Below are 20,524 nucleotides of genomic sequence, written 5' to 3' on the forward strand. Positions count from 1 at the left end.
TTATCCGGCGATCATACTTTGAACGATCCCAACAAGCTCACCTAAGGCTTTCCAAAGTTGATCCTTATTATTTCCGAAAAGTTAAATTAATTTTGCTGGGAAGATTTAGCGATCCAGTTTTTGAAGCTCAAAATTCTACAGAGTCGGTTTCAGAGCAGTGGCATCGGCCGGAGTTTTGATCTTCAGTTGGGTCGAACTTGGACTGATTAGGTTGTTAAAGTCCACATATGACATTTTTTTTCTTCTTCGGGTCCTTTTAATTTGTTCAATCTTTTCATGATTCTATGAATGGAAAATCTAAGATACTATCTTTACTAATGATTTGGGAAATTATAAATAAGGGATAACAATAAAGAAATCAAATGATTGCTTTCGTAAATGACTTATTTTTCTTTTTTTTTTTTTAATATGAAAGGTTCTTTCATGATATTTTTCTTTGTTTTTCGATCTATTTTTTATGTGTTAAATCTCGTGAAATTTGAAAATTGGTTTCACTTGATAAGTCTCTCAATTTCTTTTTAGTTTTTATCCTTTCATTTTTTTTTTTGAAAAAGTAGGGTGTTTGGTAATTTACCCTTTTTGAGTTAGATAAGTATTAATTTTTTCTTTTTTGAGTACTAAAGAAAAGTGTTAACCTAAATCAATGTTTTCAATTTGTTAGTTTTTTCATTTATAACAAGATAATTTTAAATGTTAATGTGGATAAAAATGTTGAGGTCTTAATTTTATGAGAATCTCGATAGACATATCAATAAAATCGATGTCGATAAATATTTTTAGAAAAGTTATAAAATAAAAATTCGTAAAAAGTATTTAAATTACCATTTGAGAATTTCGTCATTTATAAATAACTTTAAAATAATTAATATTAATATTATATGTATATTAGTAAGATTTTGTTTTTTTTATATTTTGTTGATTCTTTTTTGTAGAATTATGAAAATATTGATTTACTCTTCATGTTGATGTCGAACACATGGATATTTAATACCATAGTCTGTAGTAACATATTTTAATTCTTGAAAAAAAAGATCGATGTAAACTTTATATGAAAAATTAAATTGTCACGATCGATACCTTTTTAAAAGTAGATTATGGAATAAATAAATGAAATATTATTTATTATTATTATTTTTATCTGTGAATGTCCAGGCCAACTTAAACGCACCTCGATTAATCTCGCGAGGTAACTGCCTGATCTATATTGAGATAATGTCTTAGATAAGCTATTTTAGAAATTTATTTTCACAAATGTCCAATGTTTACAAAATTTTACAGTCTCAGATTCCTGGAGTTAAATTTTTTTACAAATGTCAAATTTGTCCTTATTTTGGCATTTATATTTATTATAATTACTCTTTTATTTAAATACAAAAGATTAATATTCTAAATTTGATTTGGTAAACATTAGATTATCATGAGACCTAAATCAATTATTCTCATAATCCCTTAATTTACTCCTTAATATATTCAATGAAATTTATTACAAAATATTCAATTATTCTCATAATCCCAAAATTTACTCCTTAGTATATTCTACTAAATAATGAAATTTATTACAAAATATTGTTTTATTTCATTACAATTTTTGGCCAAATTTCAATACTATAGTCATTATAATATACACTTTTATATATATATATATATATATATTATTTATATATATGGAGATATAAACTATATCCGGTCATTATAACATAAACTTATATTGAGATATAACCTAGATATGGTTATGGAGTATATATTATCCCTTTACAATTAACAAACAAAGCAAATAGTCTACAAACCTTCCGATCAACGACTAGGTAATGGTCAGGATAAGCGGAGGGCACGAATGGCCAACGGGCGGCCGACGACAAAAAAGATGCCTCGGGATAAATGGACGAAAATAGTGGACGGGTGGCCGGATACGAAGGAGAAGCTAGATGAATTGTTCCAACGACAAAGAAGAACAGAGACGGCAGCCGGGGACGAAGGAACGCAGACGACGGCTGGAGACGAAGGAACGATGGAAACAGAAAGAGGAAGAAGAAAATTTGGAGGAAGGAGGTTTTTGAATTTTTTCAATAATGGAGGATTTTGAACATTTGATATTTTTTTACTTTTGGAAAGTTTAATTAGGCCAAACTTTAAGGGATTTAAAATCTCCCAATTAACCAATTTTGGATTTTAAATTAATTAATATTGAATTGTAGATACAAAGGACATATTAGTAAATTGGGTGATGGGACCATTTTAAATAGATTATTTTATGACAAAAGTGTAAATTTTATACGTTGAATTATAGTTTCTAAATATAGTTTCTAAATATAGTCTATCATATTAATCCTTTCAATACTTTGCAATTAATAATTTTTTAGTTGGTGGCCATCATGGCAACCTTATCAAACATCATTTAAAAAAGATAGAGAAACTAAAAACGTAGGACAACCTTATCAAATAAGTGCAATATTAACATTTTACTTTTAGTTCAAAAAGTTGGCAAATTTCTCTATTTTGTATAGTTTGGGTTGTTCTTGTTTCGGAATTTGGACTGGGCCTTACTGCCCAGCATAAGTCCTCTAGTTATGGGCTCGTTTGAAGGCCTTATAAATGGACCAAAATCCTGGTACATCTACAGACATCGTTACGCATGCAGTGGGCTAACATTTTGAAAGTTTATCTCATTTTAAAATAATTAATTTCGTCCCATATTTAAATTTAGTTTCTTTTTGTTCGTTTTTATTTTTACCACAAATGTAAGATTGACGATTCACCTTCGACTCCCAAAAAGATAATTCGGTACCTTAACAAATCGAATTGGCCAAATGTTGGTTTCAATATAATGAAATTAAGAGTTTATAATTTTTCTCTTTAAATGATAAGAGTATATTCGTTTCAAATATAATGAAATTAAGAGTTTATAATTTTTCTCTTTAAATAATAAAAGTATATTCGTTTCAATATAATGAAATTAAGAATTTATAATTTTTCTCTTTAAATAATAAGAGTTTATATATACACATTTTTTTGGCAGGAATAAGAGTTCGTATTTAAGTTCCTTAAACAAAAAAAAAAAAGAGTTTATATCTAAATAGAGGTAAATTTGATTTGAAGTTTTGAACTAAACAAAAAGAAGGAAAAAAAAAAGAGAGAGTAAAATTGTATTATTATTTGACTACTGCATTCCTTCTGAGCTGGGGGCGGGGAAGGGGGAGGGAATCGGAGCGCAGCGCATGGAACGGGTTTCAATTTACGGGAAGCAGAAGCAGAAGCATAGCATAGCAATCTTGGGCAGCAAGATTTGAATTAAAGGCAGAAAATTGATACCCTGGGAAGTCAAAATCCAGGATGATTCTCATATTTTGAGGAACTAAACGAGCTTGGTGAGCAAGGCAGCTCTGAAGATCAATTAACATGGCTATTTGTGTTTGGCTGGCGCCGCGATTATTGAGAAGCTCATAAGAAATCTCCACTGGAAGAAATAAAACATGCCCATCTTCAACTCTATTTTCTTTTCCTCCAAACACCACTTCCGACAGGCTCGCGGTCTACTTCAAAGGTTTTTCCCTTAAACCCTTTTCAACCATCTCCTTTCCTTTGATCGCCGGTCTCGTGTTTTATGGCACCGTTTACTGTTTATTAACTTATGGCTCCCTATTATCTGTCTTCAAGTCCAAATGCCGGATATGCAAACCCTTATCCTACTGAAATGATTTGTCATTTCTACCAATGCAATTCGATATTTGGGTCTATTGAGAAGTCGCTTCAAAATGTTAAGGGGAAGGAAGCATAGGCTTTTGTTTATTATCCATGAGTTTAGCATAGCTTGTGGAATTTGTATTTGGTATTTATTATTTGTAGTTTCGAAATCTTTTCATCACTCGTGCTGTTTCCAAACTTCAACATCAAATTTTCACAACTTCTATTGCGTTTCAATTATATGGAGTTGAGTAATCATGAATGCCATTTCTTCTAATGTGAAGCCTTGCCATGTAACTGTTATTCCAGTAACTTTCAATACAGTTGTGTGCTAGATTGTCCTTGGTTACTAAGAATACGATGACTTTGCTCTAAACCTGGTAAATTTTGTTGCAGGTTTCATCCATCAAATTCCGTTAGATCCTGCAAATATTCAAAATCATCAAAATACAATAAGGAAATACCAGAAGTCCATCCTCTCATTTCCATAGATGAACAGGCTTCTCGTTCTAGGGCTACTTATGTCATTGTATGACCTGACCCTCATCTTGTTAATATTCAAGTTTCTCCTTCTTCGGTAAATACAACTTTGTGAAGACATTTAATTGGCCATGATTTTACTTTTCATTTATTGTTTATTATGTATGTGCAGCCAGCTGCAGTGATGAGTTTTGTTGGGTTAGCAGCCCTTGTCCATTATAATGATGAGAGAAGAGCTGTCTTGAAAGGTTTTATTATATCTTTGTGCTCCTGTCTTTAGTTTTGGCTACCATTGTTGATTTGTTGCTGCAAATTATTTCAGCAATTTAGTTTTGGCTACCATTGTTTATTTGTTGCAGCAAATTAGTTCAGTAATTTATTTTCCAGATTTAAGAGAGATAATAAGGCACCATAGTCCTGTTAGAGGATCAAAAGAGGTTTCCTATCGCTATAACTTGTTCCTTTTTAGTTTACTTCCTTGGAGGTCTTGTTAGGTTTCCAATACCTTAAGAAACTGTAGATAGCTGTGCAATCATCTGAAAGTTATGAATTTCCTCGACACCTCTTTGCATAGGGTAGAGAGATAAGGAAGTGGAAGATGGAATTAAGGCTTTAATGGCATGAAAAAACTTTGTAAAATATGGATTACGAAAATGAAAGCTTGAATACAAACCTTTGAACGGCCTGATAAAAGCTTAAGGGTGGATCAGTGAATATATGTAAGCAGACTATTTGTAGACTCTTTGAACTGAAACTAGGAATGTATGGGCTTTTTCAACTCGTGAGATGTCAGATGGATAGCTGTTTAGTTGGAAACCAAGATCTGCTAGTTGAATTTTTTAACACTGTTGAGACTGTGATGCATGGCAACAGTTAATATGTGAAAATTAACGCTAGAAAACTTAATGATCAAATTTAGGCTCTGAAGATTTTGGCATGTAAATGACTGTGATGCTAGAAAACCAAGATCTGCTAGTTGAATTTTTTAACCCTGTTGAGCCCGTGATGCATGGCAACGGTTAATATGTGAAAATTAATGCGAGAAAAATTTATGATTGTATTAGGCTCTGATGATTTTGGCATGTACATGACTTTTGATAAACCTGAAGCAGGGGGCAAAATAATTTTCTGATTGATTTCACATGCCATATTTTATTGCATAAGATTTTAAAGACTTGACTTGAAGTGCCTTTTATTATTCAGGACAAGGTAACTCATCTGATGGAAACTTGGTTAGAGGACCGATTATTGGGGGTCCTTTCACTCTTACTGATACAGAGAATAGAGTTGTAACAGAGCAAAATCTTCGGGGGAATTGGTCTCTCCTCTACTTTGGCTACACTTCATCTCCTGATGTTGTTCCAGAGCAACTCCAGATTATGTCCAAGGCTATAGACATATTAGGTATTTGACTACTTAAAAAATACGACATTTGCTCTATCCTAGCTTATATGATGTTGGCACTTGCTTCCTCTCTTGTTTGATTTATTTGTTTATTATTCTGTGGATAAGAGTCAAGACATAATCTCAAGGTTCTACCAGTATTTGTCACAATTGATCCTCAACGTGATAATCCATCACATCTTCGTGCTTACCTTAAAGGTCAGTCTTCTTCTGTTCATGAACATGATTCACACTGTCCAGATAAATCTATTTTGGTTGATATTTCTCTTATTTGTCCCATCATCTATGGACTGCAGAGTTTGATCCAAGAATTGTAGGACTGGCTGGACCAGTTGCAGCAGTAAGGCAAATGGCACAGGAATACCGTGTTTACTTTAAGAAGGTCGAAGAGGAAGGCGGCGATTATCTTATCGAGTCTTCACACAAAATGTAAGCCCGCTGGCTGTGCCTTCCCATCTATGTCTCATCTCTAACTTGAATAATAATGTACGTATGATGCTTAAAAAACAATCAGGTATTTGTTGAGTCCAAACCTGGAGGTCATGAGATGCTGTGGAATCGAGTATAATGCTGAAGAGCTATCACAAGCCATACTGAATGTAGTTCAGAAAACTCCTCAATAACGACCTACAGGTCTTCAAATTCTTTCCTTTTCTATTTTTCTTAGGTTTCTTTCTAATCATCCAGTGAAATCATTTAAAATGTTGTCTTGACTTGTTTACTTGAATTTTGACTTTTTAGAAGTTCATTAGCAGTATATTAGTACAGACAGAAAAGGCAATTTTTTTTGTTCAGTAATTGTTTAAACTTGGTGAGCCGAGATGAGTAATAGAACATCACCATAATCCATTGAACTCATTGGCTGCTTCAACTATCAGATAAAAATTATATTCAGGTTTGGATGAGATGCAAAATCTACCCAACATTTTCAGTGAGAGATGGAAATAATGCTTTAATCTTCAATGCTTCGTTTTATTCGTTATCAGTTCTAAGTACGTCGAGAAGGTTGTTCCGTCCACTCTGCCCCCTTTCAGTAGTTTTAACATATGTTCCAATAAAACTTTTTTTCATTTATAGAGGACCAGATAATGCTGCTTGTATGTAAGAATTGGACAAATCCATAGTTTTGTCTCCCTCACAAATGTAAAACCATACTGTCATCTAAGTTGCATGAAAGTAAAACGTCTCAGTCCACAAGAATTGGCAGGATCTTCCAGTTCCCTGTATGAACTAATAAGTCGATAATTGGGCACCATGTTGGCACTATAACAGATGAAGAAAGTATTATGGACAGTTCAGCGTGATTTGATGATTGGTATAAGTGGTTTGGTGTCGATTTTTGTATTTGAATAAGAAGACGATTTGATGTTGATTTTGACTAAAAGTCGATTTAAGCCAACTGAATTCAACTATGTTCGCATCAGCCAGGAAATTGGATTTCGGTTTGCCATTACCAACTGCAGTCGATTTAACCCCTCACTATGGCTTCTACGAATCAATCATCAAAGCAAGAGGCTAACATTTGTTTTTTGGTTGAATCCGATGATTCGAATGCAAGTGGAGAAGTGCAGTCATAGATGTGAATCAAAATCATGTAAAAAGGACGTGAAGAACTATCAATATCACCCCGACCCACACAAAATTTCGGGATATTATCCTCAACAAATTTACGTCACACCCCAATTTCTCCTTTCTTTTTTGTTTTCCATTGAGCCTTAGCCTCCACAGGCGGCGTCATCAATGCACATTTTCTATCTCCCAAGCAAAAATCCAAATTTCACATTTGTCTACAACAAATGGGGTTTCTATTTTGTCCATTTCGAGCCCCTTTAAACGTGAAATTTTCAAGCATATTTGGATCAAATCCATCATTTTTCTGATACTTGTCGCCGATCTCTCCACTCTCCAGAGTCGTCCTAGTACCTAAAGACCCTTGGCACTTTTTTTTAAGAAAAAGGTCAACCTTTCCAGCTCATATAATAGTAAATTATTGGCTTTTATTATTATTATAATTATTTAAAATACGATTTTGTCAATGCGAAGAGTAGGAGTAAGACAAAGCGCTTCCGGACGCCCTCCCTCCACGTCTCTTACCGACACCCACTGCTGAACTGTTTATTTGATTTTGGGTTTAAAATGCTCTGTTTTCATATTGCCATTGCCAGCTATTGATCATGAGCCCGATCGGGTCAAAAAAGGCACTGCTCTCAATTTAACTATTACACAGCAATAAATTGTCTGGCAAAGCCCCAAGAACACATCACACAAATAACAATTAACAAAGATCGGAATCGGATAGGGTGCTGCGCGATGCCATCCATTATCCAAAATTAGCACCCATTAACACCAGCAAGCAAAATCCTGCTTAATCATCAAATCAAATTAAGCACTCTCTCGCTTCCTTATTCAACAATAATACTATTTCACGAATCAGCATCATCATCGTCATATGACGTACTCCAAAGTGGATCGGATTAGATCCCGGCGGCCGTCACTACTCACCGTGGACTTGGGGCAGTAATTCCGGATGGCGGTGAGTTCATAGGGCGACGTGTCGAGGGCCAACCACTGCTCCACCTCAAACTGCGCCTGATCGCACGACCTGTGCACCCCCGTGGTGGTGACCTCCACGTAGTTGCAGTACCAACCATGGTGCGGACCCGATCCGTCGGAGGTTAGATTCAAGGAACACACGGGGCCGCTGAGGCACGGACCCCTCCCGCTGAAAATGTCCAGATTACCCCTCTCGAAGTAATCGTAACCCGGCCCCATCAACCCGCCCCATTTCTCCAGATCCCTTATCCGGACACCGTCCCCCTGCGCCGTGTACAGCGTCACGCTGATCACCGAGTCCGTCCCTCCTTTGGGGGTCGACCCGGTTCGCACGTACACCGTGTACACACAATCCTGCATCAACCAATTCAAAGAAAACTTTTATCAGTCAATTGGGAAGAACACACAACACAGAGAGAAAAAGAGAGAGAGAGAGGAACACGCACATCAGAGAGAGCGATGAGAGAGAAGGAAAGAAGGATTGAGAGGGAGAGCAAGAGAGCTGATTTGGAGGCCATGGTTGTCATGTAATTTTCTTGATAAACAAAACTAGATACTATCTTATATAGAAAATTTGATTGCCAACTCAGGGGCGATTGGGTTTCGTTTGGTCCTATGACTCACTGCCACTGGTTGGAGTCTTTGATCGGACGGCCGTAATCATTTGGTGCCCCACTTTACAGGGTCAAATGTCAACAGTTGGGCCATCTTTCAAACCTTTAACCAATACTCTATCACCACGTCTACTAAATAAAATCATCCTCTTCCCGATCGCTTCCTCTGGTTTTTTATTATTTCCAGAAAATAAATAAGTGATAATAATGGTACAATACAGAATATTCCAAATGTCACGTGATACGCGTGCTATTTTTTTTTCTTAAGGGCCGGCCAATGGAGGTTTGGAATGTCATTGGAGACTTTGGAGTGGGCTCGTTGAGTATAAGCGGCCCAACAGAAAAGATTACCGTCAGGAATTGGCCCCTTCAAATTTTGGGAAAGGGATTGATTTATACAGAAATAACTCCTTTACGGAGTCTTATTATAAAAAAGCAAAAATATCATAATCGTAAAATATTACAAAAATTGCAAGTTTTTTTAGTACATTAACCCACAAAATTTTTAGTCGAAAATAGATGTCTTAATTAGTTCGACTATACTCAAATTGGTACCAAAATAGCTAGTGACAAGTTAGTCCATGCCATTTTTTCCCCTTATTAAATATCCTTATTTAATGCCATAAAACTAGGTTATTTGACCTAAAAGATTTTGACATCTCTAAATTTGAAGTTTCATATATTTATTTTTTTCAACTACCCATTGTTTTTTTTAATAAAATATATCTTATTCTATCTTAAGTTGAAGTTTCATAATTAGATATAAAATTAAGCAGTAATTTATAAAATTATATTATCCATATTTTAATTTAAAAATCCATGCTGTAGTGGTTAGTACTCTGTCAATTTTAAAACGTTTTACTTTTAAATTTTTTTGAATTGCAATTATTATTGGCCACCTCTGTTTACTCTTCTATTTCATTTCAGATAACATTTATGCCTTTTGTAGTATTTTTAAAAAGTTTCCTATTTTGTCAATAGTTTGTTCAGATATTTTACTCTCATATTACCTTAAAAACTATCCTACTTTTAGAGTCAATTTTTGAAAAGTATATTATTTGGAAAAAATTTCCCCCGTTTCATACTTATTAAAATTGTCACGTGGAATGTATAATGGATGGTAAATGGCATCCAGACTTTCCTTATCCTTATCCTTATCTAAAGAATGAAAGGACATGGTTGGAACTCGCAATGCCACCTCCTCACGGTAAAAACATTTTCTAGAAAATGACGAGCGTCAGTATAAAATGGCCTTCTCATTAAGCATTCCTGTAATTTGTATATAAAGAGGCATGTGGTAAGGCGCGTAAGAGCGAAGCAAAAATGGCATCCAAATCTCTACTTCCTTTTCTTATCCTCTCGGTCCTACTCCTGCCAATATTCTCAACCGTGTCCGTCGACGGTTCCCTTCCTGATGATGTAAAAAAAAAAAAATCAATCCCCCCTCTCTCACTCTATGTTTTTCTTGTTATGGGAGAAATAATTAAAGAGGATGTTTGATTTGTACACTACAGGGGCAGGGCGGCGGCGGCGGCGGCGGCGGGGAGTGCGCGTACGTGATCTACGTACAAACGGGGACAGTGAAAAAGGCGGGGACTCACTCAACAATCAGCCTGGAGCTGAAGACGGGGGCGGGAGAGGGGATTTCGATCCCCAATCTGGAGGAATGGGGCGGAATTATGGGCCCAAATTACAACTTCTTTGAGACCGGCAGATTGGACACCTTCACAGGAAGAGGCCCATGTCTGACCTACCCAGACCCCATCTGCTCTCTCAATCTCACCTCCGACGCATCCGGCCCCTACCATGACTGGTACTGCGATTACGTGGAGGTCACGGTCTCCGCCCCGGCCCATCCTTGCACCAAACAGCGCTTTTCCGTCGACCGGTGGCTTGCCCGTGACCGGGAGCCCTTCACCCTCACCGCCATCGTCGACTATTGCCCCTCTGCAAATGCCAATGCAAATCGCTCACTCCGCTTCGATTAATTTTCTGTTTAGGAACGGAATGCTTTCAATTTTCAATTATGTTGACTTTTGAGCACCGCTTTGAATGTAGTGCGAATAATGGCCGACTGAGATTGCTTTTTACTATTTCTTTTGTGATGGGATGGGATGGCATCGCTCACGGTTTTAGCCTCCACTTATTATCCATCAAACAATAATGGAACCAAGCAACAAAAACTCTAGAAATCTTGTTCAAATATAACTATTGAATGTTTGAGAACTAGAACATAAAAATTGTAAAACTAAAGAATATATTTTTTTTTCTTTTTGAAATAATGAGTTAGTCAATCAAAGACAGTGACGTCGAATGCTTTTTTTAGCCTCAAATAGTAAATTCTAGAAAAATATACAACTTAATGATGATTGATGTGGAGAATGAGAAAATGATCTTTGTCTCCACCTGTGCCATGGCGTATTTATTAATTCAATAGGAAATTTTCTAATTTTTCTTTAATGGACAAATTCATTATTTTACCAAAAAGTTAGTTGGGAAAGTCAATTTTAACCTCAACTTCTAATTTCATTAAATTTTAGCTTTATACTTTTTTTTAAAAAACAAGATTTATACTTTTCAATAAGTGCAGCAAATTTTATTTTATGTTAGCCTTAAATTTGAAAATTATTAAAAATAATTTTCTTGTGCATTCAATATATTGTCAACAGAAACATAATACGAAATAAATTGGATCTCTGTGTTATTTGAGTGGCTGTGATTATCTTACAAACTTTTTAAATCAAATATGAAGAGTTGAGATGGCCGAGTTGGTCTAAGGCGCCAGATTAAGGTTCTGGTCCGAAAGGGCGTGGGTTCAAATCCTACTCTCAACATTATTTTGTCTAAAAAGTATTTTTTTAACATTCGGGAGAGTAAAAATAGTATTATTTTATGAAATAGTTTGGAGATTGTAATATTTTCACAGATAATTATAATTTTAAAAATAATTGAGAACTTTCATGATCGACGTGGACAATGAGAAAATGATATTTGGCTCCACATGTACGGTTGTACCATTGTGATCTTTGTCTCCATACCTACCATGCTGTATTTATTAATTCAATGGAAAATTTTACAACTTTTCTTAGGGAGAAATTCATTTTTTAACTATTAAGTAAGTGAATTTTAACCTAAACTAATTTCTGTCTTAGACTTTTTACTAAGTACTGCAATTTTATTTTATATTAGCCTTCCATTCGAAAATATTTAAGAATAATTTTAATGTGCATTCAATAAATTACCAGTAGAAGCCTTAATAGGAAATATACAGGTTCACACTTAGAGTGAAGTTGAATTTTTGTTAATTGGCGAATTATTGAAGACTTAAACTAAAGTATAAAAAAATGAAACGATTATGTCAATAAGGTTGAGATGGCCGAGTTGGTCTAAGGCGCCAGATTAAGGTTCTGGTCCGAAAGGGCGTGGGTTCAAATCCCACTCTCAACAAAATTAATATTTTCTTTAAAATAAGATGGGCGTGATTGAGCCCATGGGCCTTTGTTCAGTTTTCGGAACACAAACTAGAAGACTTGGGTTGGACAAGGAACAGCCCACTGTTGGTTCTGACACTTCCCGAAGCCCATATCCACGAGAAAAATAGGTCATTGCTGGATGGAATTTTTTTTTTTTTTTCATTTTTCATTAGGATTAGTTACCTAGGTATTCTGTATGGCCTATATATATGGTCTTCTTATTATTGATTAATGTTAAGCAAGAGTTTACTTACTCTCAGATTATAATAATCTGGAAGAAATTTCTCCTTCCATCTTGAAATTTCTAACTTCAGTGAGAATTTTAGTCATTTTGTATTACGAAAACTCCTTATTGTTGAGAGAGATTTGATATGATTGGAAATAAAATTTTCTTAAAATTTTCCCTCGTACATGGATGGTTTGGATATGTGAATAATAATTTTAAGTGCACAACAAACTTTAATTTGACCATCCATCAGAAAGTTATATTGTTAAAGTAGTTAATTGATAACTAAAAACATAAAATCCTTTCCAAAAGAGATTACGAAGCATGTCACATTGCATAAATTCATGACCCATCATTGACCTAATTTGAGGCATCATAAGTAGTTCTTCAAGAAAATGTGTAGTCTATACGCTATAAATTTCAATTCATGTAATAATTATTGTACGGTAATTTGAAATCCATGGCATAGATTACATTATTATTTGTTAAATAAGTAAATTATCTCATGTTAATGGGTAAAGCCCACTTGAAGAAAAGGAGATGTCTAGAAAAGAAAAAAGTTAATTGAATCCATATTTTATATATCGAAAAGGGTAGTGTTCTAACCTAATAATAATTGTCATTCTTTTTGAGGGAGTAGTAAAGTAGGGAGGTGGATGATAATAGAATACAATATATAGTTTTGAAAAAAGGGAGAAACTTTAAAAAGGGATGTTACAGAAAGGAGGGGAACTTTACAAGTGTTGGAATTTAGAAGAGTGGTGGGTTGGACGTTTCAGAACTGAGAAACTTTCACTTTCACTTTACACACAAACCAAAACTTTATAACTTGGCTAATTTAATTTAGATATTCAAAACTAAAGCAAAGGCCAAAGGGTGTTGTGTTGTGTTGTGTATTGTGTTTTCCCACCCCCACATGCTCATTTCACTCGATTTTCCTTTTCCTTTTCCTTTTTTCTTTTGGTCTTGGAAAATATATAAAATAAAAAAAAATAGAAATACAAATAAATATGCATGGGCGAGAATATATAATAATAAAGTGAAAGGGTGACACATACACTTCATTCTCCAATGGCAAATAAATATAGTGAGAATTGAGAGAACAAATAAATGGAGATAAGGGGCCAGGTTGGGCTAAAGCTGCCTCCATTGAGAGAATCGAGGTAATTGACAAAGAACGGTTTAGGAATTAATGCATTGAGGAACTCCTTTTGGTTGAGTCAGTCTATTCATTTATAGCAATCCATTGCATGGTTCCCCCATAGCAAATAAATCAAACCCAAATCCAAACAAAAGTAACCAAACCAAATACACTTTTTTTTTTCTCCCTCTCTGATTCTTATTCTGATTCTGATAGTGTAGGGTTTCTTTTTTTATCTTCTTTTACTAGCCCAAGCCTGCAACATTCTCTTTCCACCTAAGAGGAACCGACAAACCAAGCCCTGGAAAATTCATTTAATCGCACACCCATCACCCATCAAGGTAAATTAATGACATTTTGGATAGATAATGTATATATTCCATATGATGCTTCCACTTCCTTCCTAGCCAACGACAACGTCCGTGATGATTAATTATATGCCCAATGCAAAAAATTATTCGGATTAATGGCTTTGTTTCTTTTAATTTATTTGTGTTTGCAGATTCTGACCAAATTAGTTTGATCCAATGGACTTCCTACACATAAGTTGGTTCCACATGGATTCCATGTGACTGCCATCAAATCCAAAATTAATAATTTATAATTATAATTACAACTTCACACTTACCCACTTAAGGGCTCGACCCTCAATGCCGGGACCAACTTCCCATGACAATGCACACGTGTAACAAATCTATTTCTTCGGTCCCAAATATGGGCAGACCCATTGCCAATCTGACACATTAAAAATCTGCATATTATTATCGATTCTCACATTTGGGTTTGTGAAAAGGAAGGAGGGCTTTGGACGATAATTATTTGAGTTTGTTTTTTCTTTTCTTTTTTTTTTTGGTACCAATAATTGAAGTTCACAAAAATTAAAGAGAAATAAAGAGTTAATTAGTTTTATATATTTTGAGTTAAGGCAGCAATGCGATGGGGCCGAGGGGGTTGAAAAATTAAACCTAGTGGAGGACTCCCCTCCCTCTTTACACGTCTTAAAGAGGCGAGGTTTTGTTAAAAGTTTACACAATGTTGGATTCATGTCAGTGTCTGTATGTATTGATCTAAACTCCAACTCCCCATGTGTTTTTTCCCCATCCTCTTTTCAGTGGAATTCCAACTCCTTCTTCAACCACCAATTCTTCCCTTTCACTAAATTAAAACTCACCAAACCAAACCCAATGCAACCCTTATAATTATCCCCCATCTTCTTAATAAAGCTCTCAAAATTACCTAAATATTTGAACCAGATTCTCTCCCTGGTGGGCCTCTTTCAAATCTCAACACCCAATACCCGCCATTCCCATTCCCTTTTCCTTCTCTGTTTCTTATATTCATCCTTCTGCCCCCACTGCTTTTTGACAGACAGACACAATAAGAAAACAAAGTTAATTTATTGCACTCTTAATCAATAAGCTAACCACATTTCATTTTCGCTTAACATTTCCAACTGGACATTCCGATATTTATCAGACACGTGTTAGTTGGTTTTAATACATGTGTGTCACATACTAATTTTTGTACAAAGTCTATATGGTTTCGATACTTAATTATTAGGCACATTTCGAGTGCTTGCTAAGCATAAAAAATAGACATAAATAACAGTATAATATAGGACAAAATAACAATTTTTTAGGATCAGAACTATTTTTTTAACTTAAAAATGCATAAACTTATTAATTTTGAATTTCCTTTTTAAGAAGTTGTATAATTTAAAACATGTCCTAAATTATTAGAAAATAAGGTAGGATCATATCCATGCCTTGTGTCCATATAAGGGCATATTTGAGTATTTGTTTTCTACTCCCTACTTTGTATTTAATTTTCATTTTAACGATTTATTTATAGTTTATTCCAGAAGTTAGAGGTTGGAGTTCCACTTATTGTAATTAGAAATAATTTATCTAGAAGCATATCAAGTGAATATTGCTTGCATTTAATTCTTAATGGAGTTGCAGTTGCTAGCTTGCAACGTGGTGGCAGGGCAGCTCCCCTTGGGAACATTATATTATATCACTGCAGATTCCCTGGTTGCATAAAATAATAATAATAATAAAGGATTCTCTCATAAAAAGGTTAGCCTAAATCATAGCCTCCTCCCTCCCTGCAAAAGAAAATATGGTTATAATATAGGCCATTAAAGCTCCATATAATTGAGTCATTTCATGTTATTAATTAGAAAAAATTGTGTTAATTAAATTATGTTTAGACGCCAGCGATGATGTGAAAAAAATGACGGAACAATAATGTTGAAAACATGATAGAGCATCGTTTCTCAGAGAAGAAAAAAAAAACATGATAGGGCATCGAAGGGATTAGTTAGGCCACACCATTCTTTTTTTCGCTTATATAAATTATATATATGTATGTATTTAGACACATATATAATATATAACGCGCATGTTTTGTTTGTTTCTTCTCACTCACAATTATTGTTGACTCTACAAAAGAAATTGAAGTATATTAAATTATTTGAATTATCACATGGGTCTTTGAGAGATATTTAATGGTGTTAACCTATTTAACTCAGTGGTGATGGTTACTTCTAATGAATATTTTATACAAAAATTGGAAAAGTATATATTCAATTTTCTTTCTAGATGAATTTAAATATTGAGCATATAACTATATTACAAAATTTATTATATTACACACTAATGAGTCTCCGAGAGAATGGCGTAGTAGCAAGTGCTTGGGATCTTGAAGTATCCCCTACTCAAGATCTCAAGTTCGGGTCGTGTCAGAGTAAACGAGCATCGATTTGTATTAGATTAACATTAATGATAATTGACTTGAAGACGCCACCGAACTTTTTATTTGTTGAGAAGATGGAAAATTAAACTCCGAGAGATTTAGATTGAAATCATAGGTTGAAGGGATAGATTGTTATCATAAAGATTTGATTATGTAGATAGATTAAATAAATAAAACACATAGGTCATTTCCATATGAGGCAATCTTGTACTCCACTGAAGTATCAACAAATAAAAGTCTTCCCTTTGTAGTTATGGTAATAATATAATGGTCAATAAAAGAGAGCCGTAAGGCGTTCCCGTATCTCCTCTATTATCTCATTTACTCTCGTGGATTCTCTCACTCCTTGCAACTTTTTTGTTTTGTTGGTATTTGGTATCATATATACATACAAGCATAATTCAAAATCAAACAACTTTTTGCTAAAGTTTCACATTAAAATCACTAAGTTGATCTGTTAGGATATCAAAAGCTAAAATTCACAAATAATAATAGCGCATTGTGTGAAATTAGTACAAGTGTTTATCAAATTAATTACTACTAGACTATAAAGAAAGAGAGAGAAGATAAGATAATTAGGCATGCATTTCTTGATTAATCAAGTTGAAGAGTTGCAGATTTTGTTTGTCTTCCGATCCCTTCCTTTGTACACACAGTTACCAAGGATGTACAAGTACAAGAAAAAAAAAACCCCAAGCTTCCCCACTAACTTCCCCCCACACCCACCTAACTTTTTCTTCTATTTCCATATAATATAAAATATATATATCTAAGTTCTAACTAAAATATTCTGAACAATTATAAGTTACATATGGATATATATATATTATATATAGACCGACCAATCGGAACCAACTCCTTCTTTAACATTTGATTGGAAAAAGGCGTTTGGTTTTGTAGCTTTCCTTACCAAGACCAAAACGTCCTCGTATTTCACATCTACCTTCTAGCAGTCGCACTGCCCTACCAATGGAGGCCTCTTCTTCCACTCAGCCAAGCGTTGCAAAAAATACATAACCTATAATCAAACCAAAACAAAATTATAATAAGAAACTATAATATATGTACAACAAGACAAAACTAAAGCACTCATGTACAAATTTGGCGTATATATTATGTAAGGTCTATGTAAGTGTACTTGCCTCGGAAGGTTCACGTAAGGAATAAGAAGCACTTGTTTCCTTTGGAAATTTGGACACAAGAATCCCGAAACCTTGTCCTCTCTCTCTTATGATCTGAATGTGTAAATTACAATTTTAGAATCATCAGGAGGTGGATCGGAAATACAATATTTTAAATTTGAACAAAGAGAAGGGTATTTTATCAAAAACAGAAAATCTCCCGCATGTACCTTAAATGCATCTTCATCGGTTCGATCATCACCAATATAAACGGGAAAAACATCCGAACAACTGTTGAATCCTATTAATAACAAAGTGATTAGCATTAATTAATTATATATATATATATATATATATATATAATCTTTGAAATGGTAATTAAATTTATGGAAAGGTAAAACTCACCGAGTGACTCCAATAAAAATTCCAAAGCCTTTCCTTTATCCCACTTAATGGTTGGACGAATCTCTAATACCTGTGTAGAAATGGAAGATTAATTAGAAGCATTTTCTACTCATGTGTATTTATGTATATGTTTGTCCGTAATTTTTGTAATAAAAGAATATTACAAAGTACAAATACAGTTATTTAAAAATTTTACCTTTCTTCCGTAGGTTAGTTGGAGCTTGGGGAAGTCCTTCAACACAGATTTCACTTGTTGAGCCAATTCATTCCATTTCTGTATTTTTCAAAGAGGACAGGCTCATTAATCAATAATGAATCTACTTTATTGAATTAGAGGTAGAACAGTAGTATAAAGATGTGTTTTATTATGAATAGTGAAAATTAATTATATAATGACGAATTTACCTTTTCTTCGACACAGCGAAAGTGCACAGAGAGACAGAACTTGTTGTTCTCCACCTTTGCTCCTGGAGTTGATTTTGTTTTTTCAACCAGCTGTTTATAAACCTGAAAAAGAAAAAGAAACAAGGATTTGGCTTTATTGGGTGTATTTTGGAGTAAAAAGAGAGAAAATGAAATTATTATTACTATGATTACCTGGTCGATCATGGGAAGAAATTCACTGGCAGGTTGAAAGAGAACAGATTGGGTACACTGGAAGAGCAAATGAAAGGAAAATTAATATTGAGAAAAGAATTGGGAGCAGAGCAGTGGTAAAAAGAGAATATGTCAGGTCAGGTGGTGGTGGGTGGTAAAAATAAAGCACAACAATTCACCCACTTTAGTGTAATTGGAATCTTTTGTCGGTCCTTTAATATCCATTCCATGGCTTCCGGCATAATACAGTTCTTCTAATTTCACAAACCCATAAACCTGCAATCAAAAACAGACAATACAAAATACATATATCATGTCATATTGTCATGTGTGGACAACATTAAATTCAACCAAAAAAATTACAAATATTTTATATAAATATTTACCATACCATACCTTGTCTCTCCGCCTCCCGCTCACTATTGCGGTGGGGAAGCTTCTCGCTACCTTTTTCACCGTTTTTCTCATCTGTTAGGAAGTCAAAACAAAAGTTAAAAGAAGAAGCTATTGTCCAAAAATGAATGTAATGAATAATAATAACTAACTGACCGCACGAGACATGAAAGCTCGATCTGGGTCGTCCACAATTGGCGAAAGTGTACCATCATAGTCCAAAAACATGACTATTTGCTTCCCTTTGGAAGCATCAATTATCTGCTCAAACATCTCCAACGCGGAAGGATGATGAAGCTGTGTTAAAAAAAAAAAAAACAAAAAAAAAAAACTCAAATTTAGTATTCTTAAACTAATAATTAAAATCACATGAGATGGTGAAAGAAATCGGAGGAGAGAGGTTGGTGAGTTCACCATCCAAGAAATATGGTCGTCGGAGAGAGAAGAAGAAGTGGATTTAATACGACTGGGAGACGAGGCTCGCATTGAGTCGACCCAGCGTGCGGCGGGGCGAGAAATGGAGATGTAGCCTCCGGCGCCAGTGGTGGGTCCGGCCGGCGGCTTCTGGGCGGTGGGTTGGAAGATGGAGGAGTTGGATACTGTGAGGGTGATGGCCATGTTGATGCCGGATTTCGGGTCGGATACTACAACATTCGGGTTCGTCATGTTTAAAAATTAATGTTGGGAAATACTTGGGAGAAGCAGAAATTACGCAAAATAGAGAAATAAGAGAGGGGAGTTGAGTGAGAGAATTGAGAGGGGGAAGTGGTGGGATTTATAGAGTTGGAGACGGGGAAGTGGTTGTCTCCACGTGGCCAACATTCCTCATCCAAGTCAAACCAACCTGCTTTCCGCCACGTGGCCTATTTCTAATTATTAAAAAAATTTTCTATTATATTATAATTATGCTACTCCCTACAATAATTTGCTCCCCTTAGCTTTCCCTGCCTCACGCACTTGCACACCACAATGTATAACTTTTGTTTCTTACATTGTTCTTCATTTCATATTCAATAGTAGGAACGGAAAAAACTGTTCAATCCATTTATTATTCTAGGTTGCTTATTTAACATAATTTATCAAAAACCACTAGTTAAAATTGGATAAATTATATTTCACAAAAGAGAATATGACACTGCAAACTACTATTTCATAATAAGCATTTATAAAATGTGAATCGTGATGAGGGTTTTAGTTTTTGGTAGAATAATAAAGTAAAGAAAAAGAAACCGACATTGATAGTTTGGAGAGATTGAAAGTAGTGAAAGAGAGAACCCACTGGTTTGTTAAGGAAGGGCTGTTTTGCCATAAATAGTTGCAGTTGATGTTGTGGGCGGTTGGTAAGGTAGCTAAAATTAGAGATAACGAAGGACGTTTTCTTTTAATGTAGAGGAAAGGACAGAAACGCCCCTTGTAAAATCCACCAAAACAAGCGGCTTCAGTACCCTGCAAAACTGTTGGAATATATATATATTATATATCTAAATTTAACAACAAAGCAGTTACCTTATTTCTCCTCATTAGACGTAGCTAGAGCTATATGCATTGCATCCCCCCAAATAATTAATACATGGCCATTATTATTATTGTTTTTTACCAATCTACTGTAATTTATTAAATATCACCTCAATTATTGACCTTGTCCTCACCCGTTGCATAAAATCTACTCCTTTTCGGAC

The 20,524-nt window shown here is 34.7% G+C and overlaps 3 protein-coding genes and 3 non-coding genes across 6 annotated transcripts; 4 read left to right on the plus strand and 2 right to left on the minus strand.

Annotated features, from left to right (window-relative positions):
* Positions 1–3,168: 3,168 nt before the first annotated feature.
* HCC2 (Thioredoxin superfamily protein) lies at positions 3,169–6,423 on the plus strand. The gene is made up of 7 exons (XM_022276756.2): positions 3,169–3,541; positions 4,078–4,210; positions 4,334–4,409; positions 5,365–5,565; positions 5,674–5,763; positions 5,862–5,994; positions 6,080–6,423. Exons 1-7 carry the CDS (start codon positions 3,471–3,473, stop codon positions 6,186–6,188), a joined length of 813 nt encoding a protein of 270 aa, XP_022132448.1. The 5' UTR covers positions 3,169–3,470; the 3' UTR covers positions 6,189–6,423.
* Positions 6,424–7,754: 1,331 nt separating this feature from the next.
* Positions 7,755–8,719, minus strand: LOC111005348 (PLAT domain-containing protein 3). Its single transcript, XM_022276816.2, has 2 exons — positions 8,565–8,719; positions 7,755–8,472 (listed from the first exon to the last, which is right to left on the minus strand). The coding sequence occupies exons 1-2, from the start codon at positions 8,643–8,645 to the stop codon at positions 8,011–8,013; spliced, it is 543 nt and encodes a 180-aa protein (XP_022132508.2). The 5' UTR covers positions 8,646–8,719; the 3' UTR covers positions 7,755–8,010.
* A 1,192-nt stretch (positions 8,720–9,911) lies between these two features.
* LOC111005762 (uncharacterized) lies at positions 9,912–10,825 on the plus strand. The gene is made up of 2 exons (XR_015791316.1): positions 9,912–10,151; positions 10,247–10,825. It is a non-coding gene; the product is annotated as an uncharacterized LOC111005762 (transcript).
* Positions 10,826–11,485: 660 nt separating this feature from the next.
* TRNAL-AAG (transfer RNA leucine (anticodon AAG)) lies at positions 11,486–11,566 on the plus strand. The gene has a single exon. It is a non-coding gene; the product is annotated as a tRNA-Leu (tRNA).
* Positions 11,567–12,098: 532 nt separating this feature from the next.
* TRNAL-AAG (transfer RNA leucine (anticodon AAG)) lies at positions 12,099–12,179 on the plus strand. The gene has a single exon. It is a non-coding gene; the product is annotated as a tRNA-Leu (tRNA).
* A 4,717-nt stretch (positions 12,180–16,896) lies between these two features.
* TPPH (Haloacid dehalogenase-like hydrolase (HAD) superfamily protein) lies at positions 16,897–19,601 on the minus strand. Its single transcript, XM_088121741.1, has 11 exons — positions 19,260–19,601; positions 19,002–19,142; positions 18,849–18,920; positions 18,636–18,728; positions 18,453–18,509; positions 18,261–18,362; positions 18,052–18,129; positions 17,856–17,925; positions 17,681–17,751; positions 17,472–17,564; positions 16,897–17,347 (listed from the first exon to the last, which is right to left on the minus strand). The coding sequence occupies exons 1-11, from the start codon at positions 19,509–19,511 to the stop codon at positions 17,276–17,278; spliced, it is 1,101 nt and encodes a 366-aa protein (XP_087977867.1). The 5' UTR covers positions 19,512–19,601; the 3' UTR covers positions 16,897–17,275.
* Positions 19,602–20,524: the final 923 nt, after the last annotated feature.

This window comes from Momordica charantia (assembly GCF_013281855.1).
Source record: "Momordica charantia cultivar OHB3-1 chromosome 1 unlocalized genomic scaffold, Mcharantia_2.0 BLBB01000001.1, whole genome shotgun sequence".
NCBI classification, from domain to species: Eukaryota; Viridiplantae; Streptophyta; class Magnoliopsida; order Cucurbitales; family Cucurbitaceae; genus Momordica; species Momordica charantia.

What these genes read in the sequence shown, in the direction of transcription:
- HCC2 (XM_022276756.2), top strand. Translation starts at nt 3,471, where the DNA reads ATGCCCATCTTCAACTCTATTTTCTTTTCCTCCAAACACCACTTCCGA. An exon ending in GAGAAGAGCTGTCTTGAAAG is followed by an intron (nt 4,410 to 5,364) that starts GTTTTATTATAT and finishes TTTATTATTCAG; the next exon opens with GACAAGGTAACTCATCTGAT. An exon ending in CAAGGCTATAGACATATTAG is followed by an intron (nt 5,566 to 5,673) that starts GTATTTGACTAC and finishes TCTGTGGATAAG; the next exon opens with AGTCAAGACATAATCTCAAG.
- LOC111005348 (XM_022276816.2), bottom strand. Translation starts at nt 8,645, where the DNA reads ATGACAACCATGGCCTCCAAATCAGCTCTCTTGCTCTCCCTCTCAATC. An exon ending in CTCTCATCGCTCTCTCTGAT is followed by an intron (nt 8,473 to 8,564) that starts GTGCGTGTTCCT and finishes TGGTTGATGCAG; the next exon opens with GATTGTGTGTACACGGTGTA.
- TPPH (XM_088121741.1), bottom strand. Translation starts at nt 19,511, where the DNA reads ATGACGAACCCGAATGTTGTAGTATCCGACCCGAAATCCGGCATCAAC. An exon ending in GCGGGAGGCGGAGAGACAAG is followed by an intron (nt 18,729 to 18,848) that starts GTATGGTATGGT and finishes TTTTGATTGCAG; the next exon opens with GTTTATGGGTTTGTGAAATT. An exon ending in CCTTACGTGAACCTTCCGAG is followed by an intron (nt 17,348 to 17,471) that starts GCAAGTACACTT and finishes GTTTGATTATAG; the next exon opens with GTTATGTATTTTTTGCAACG.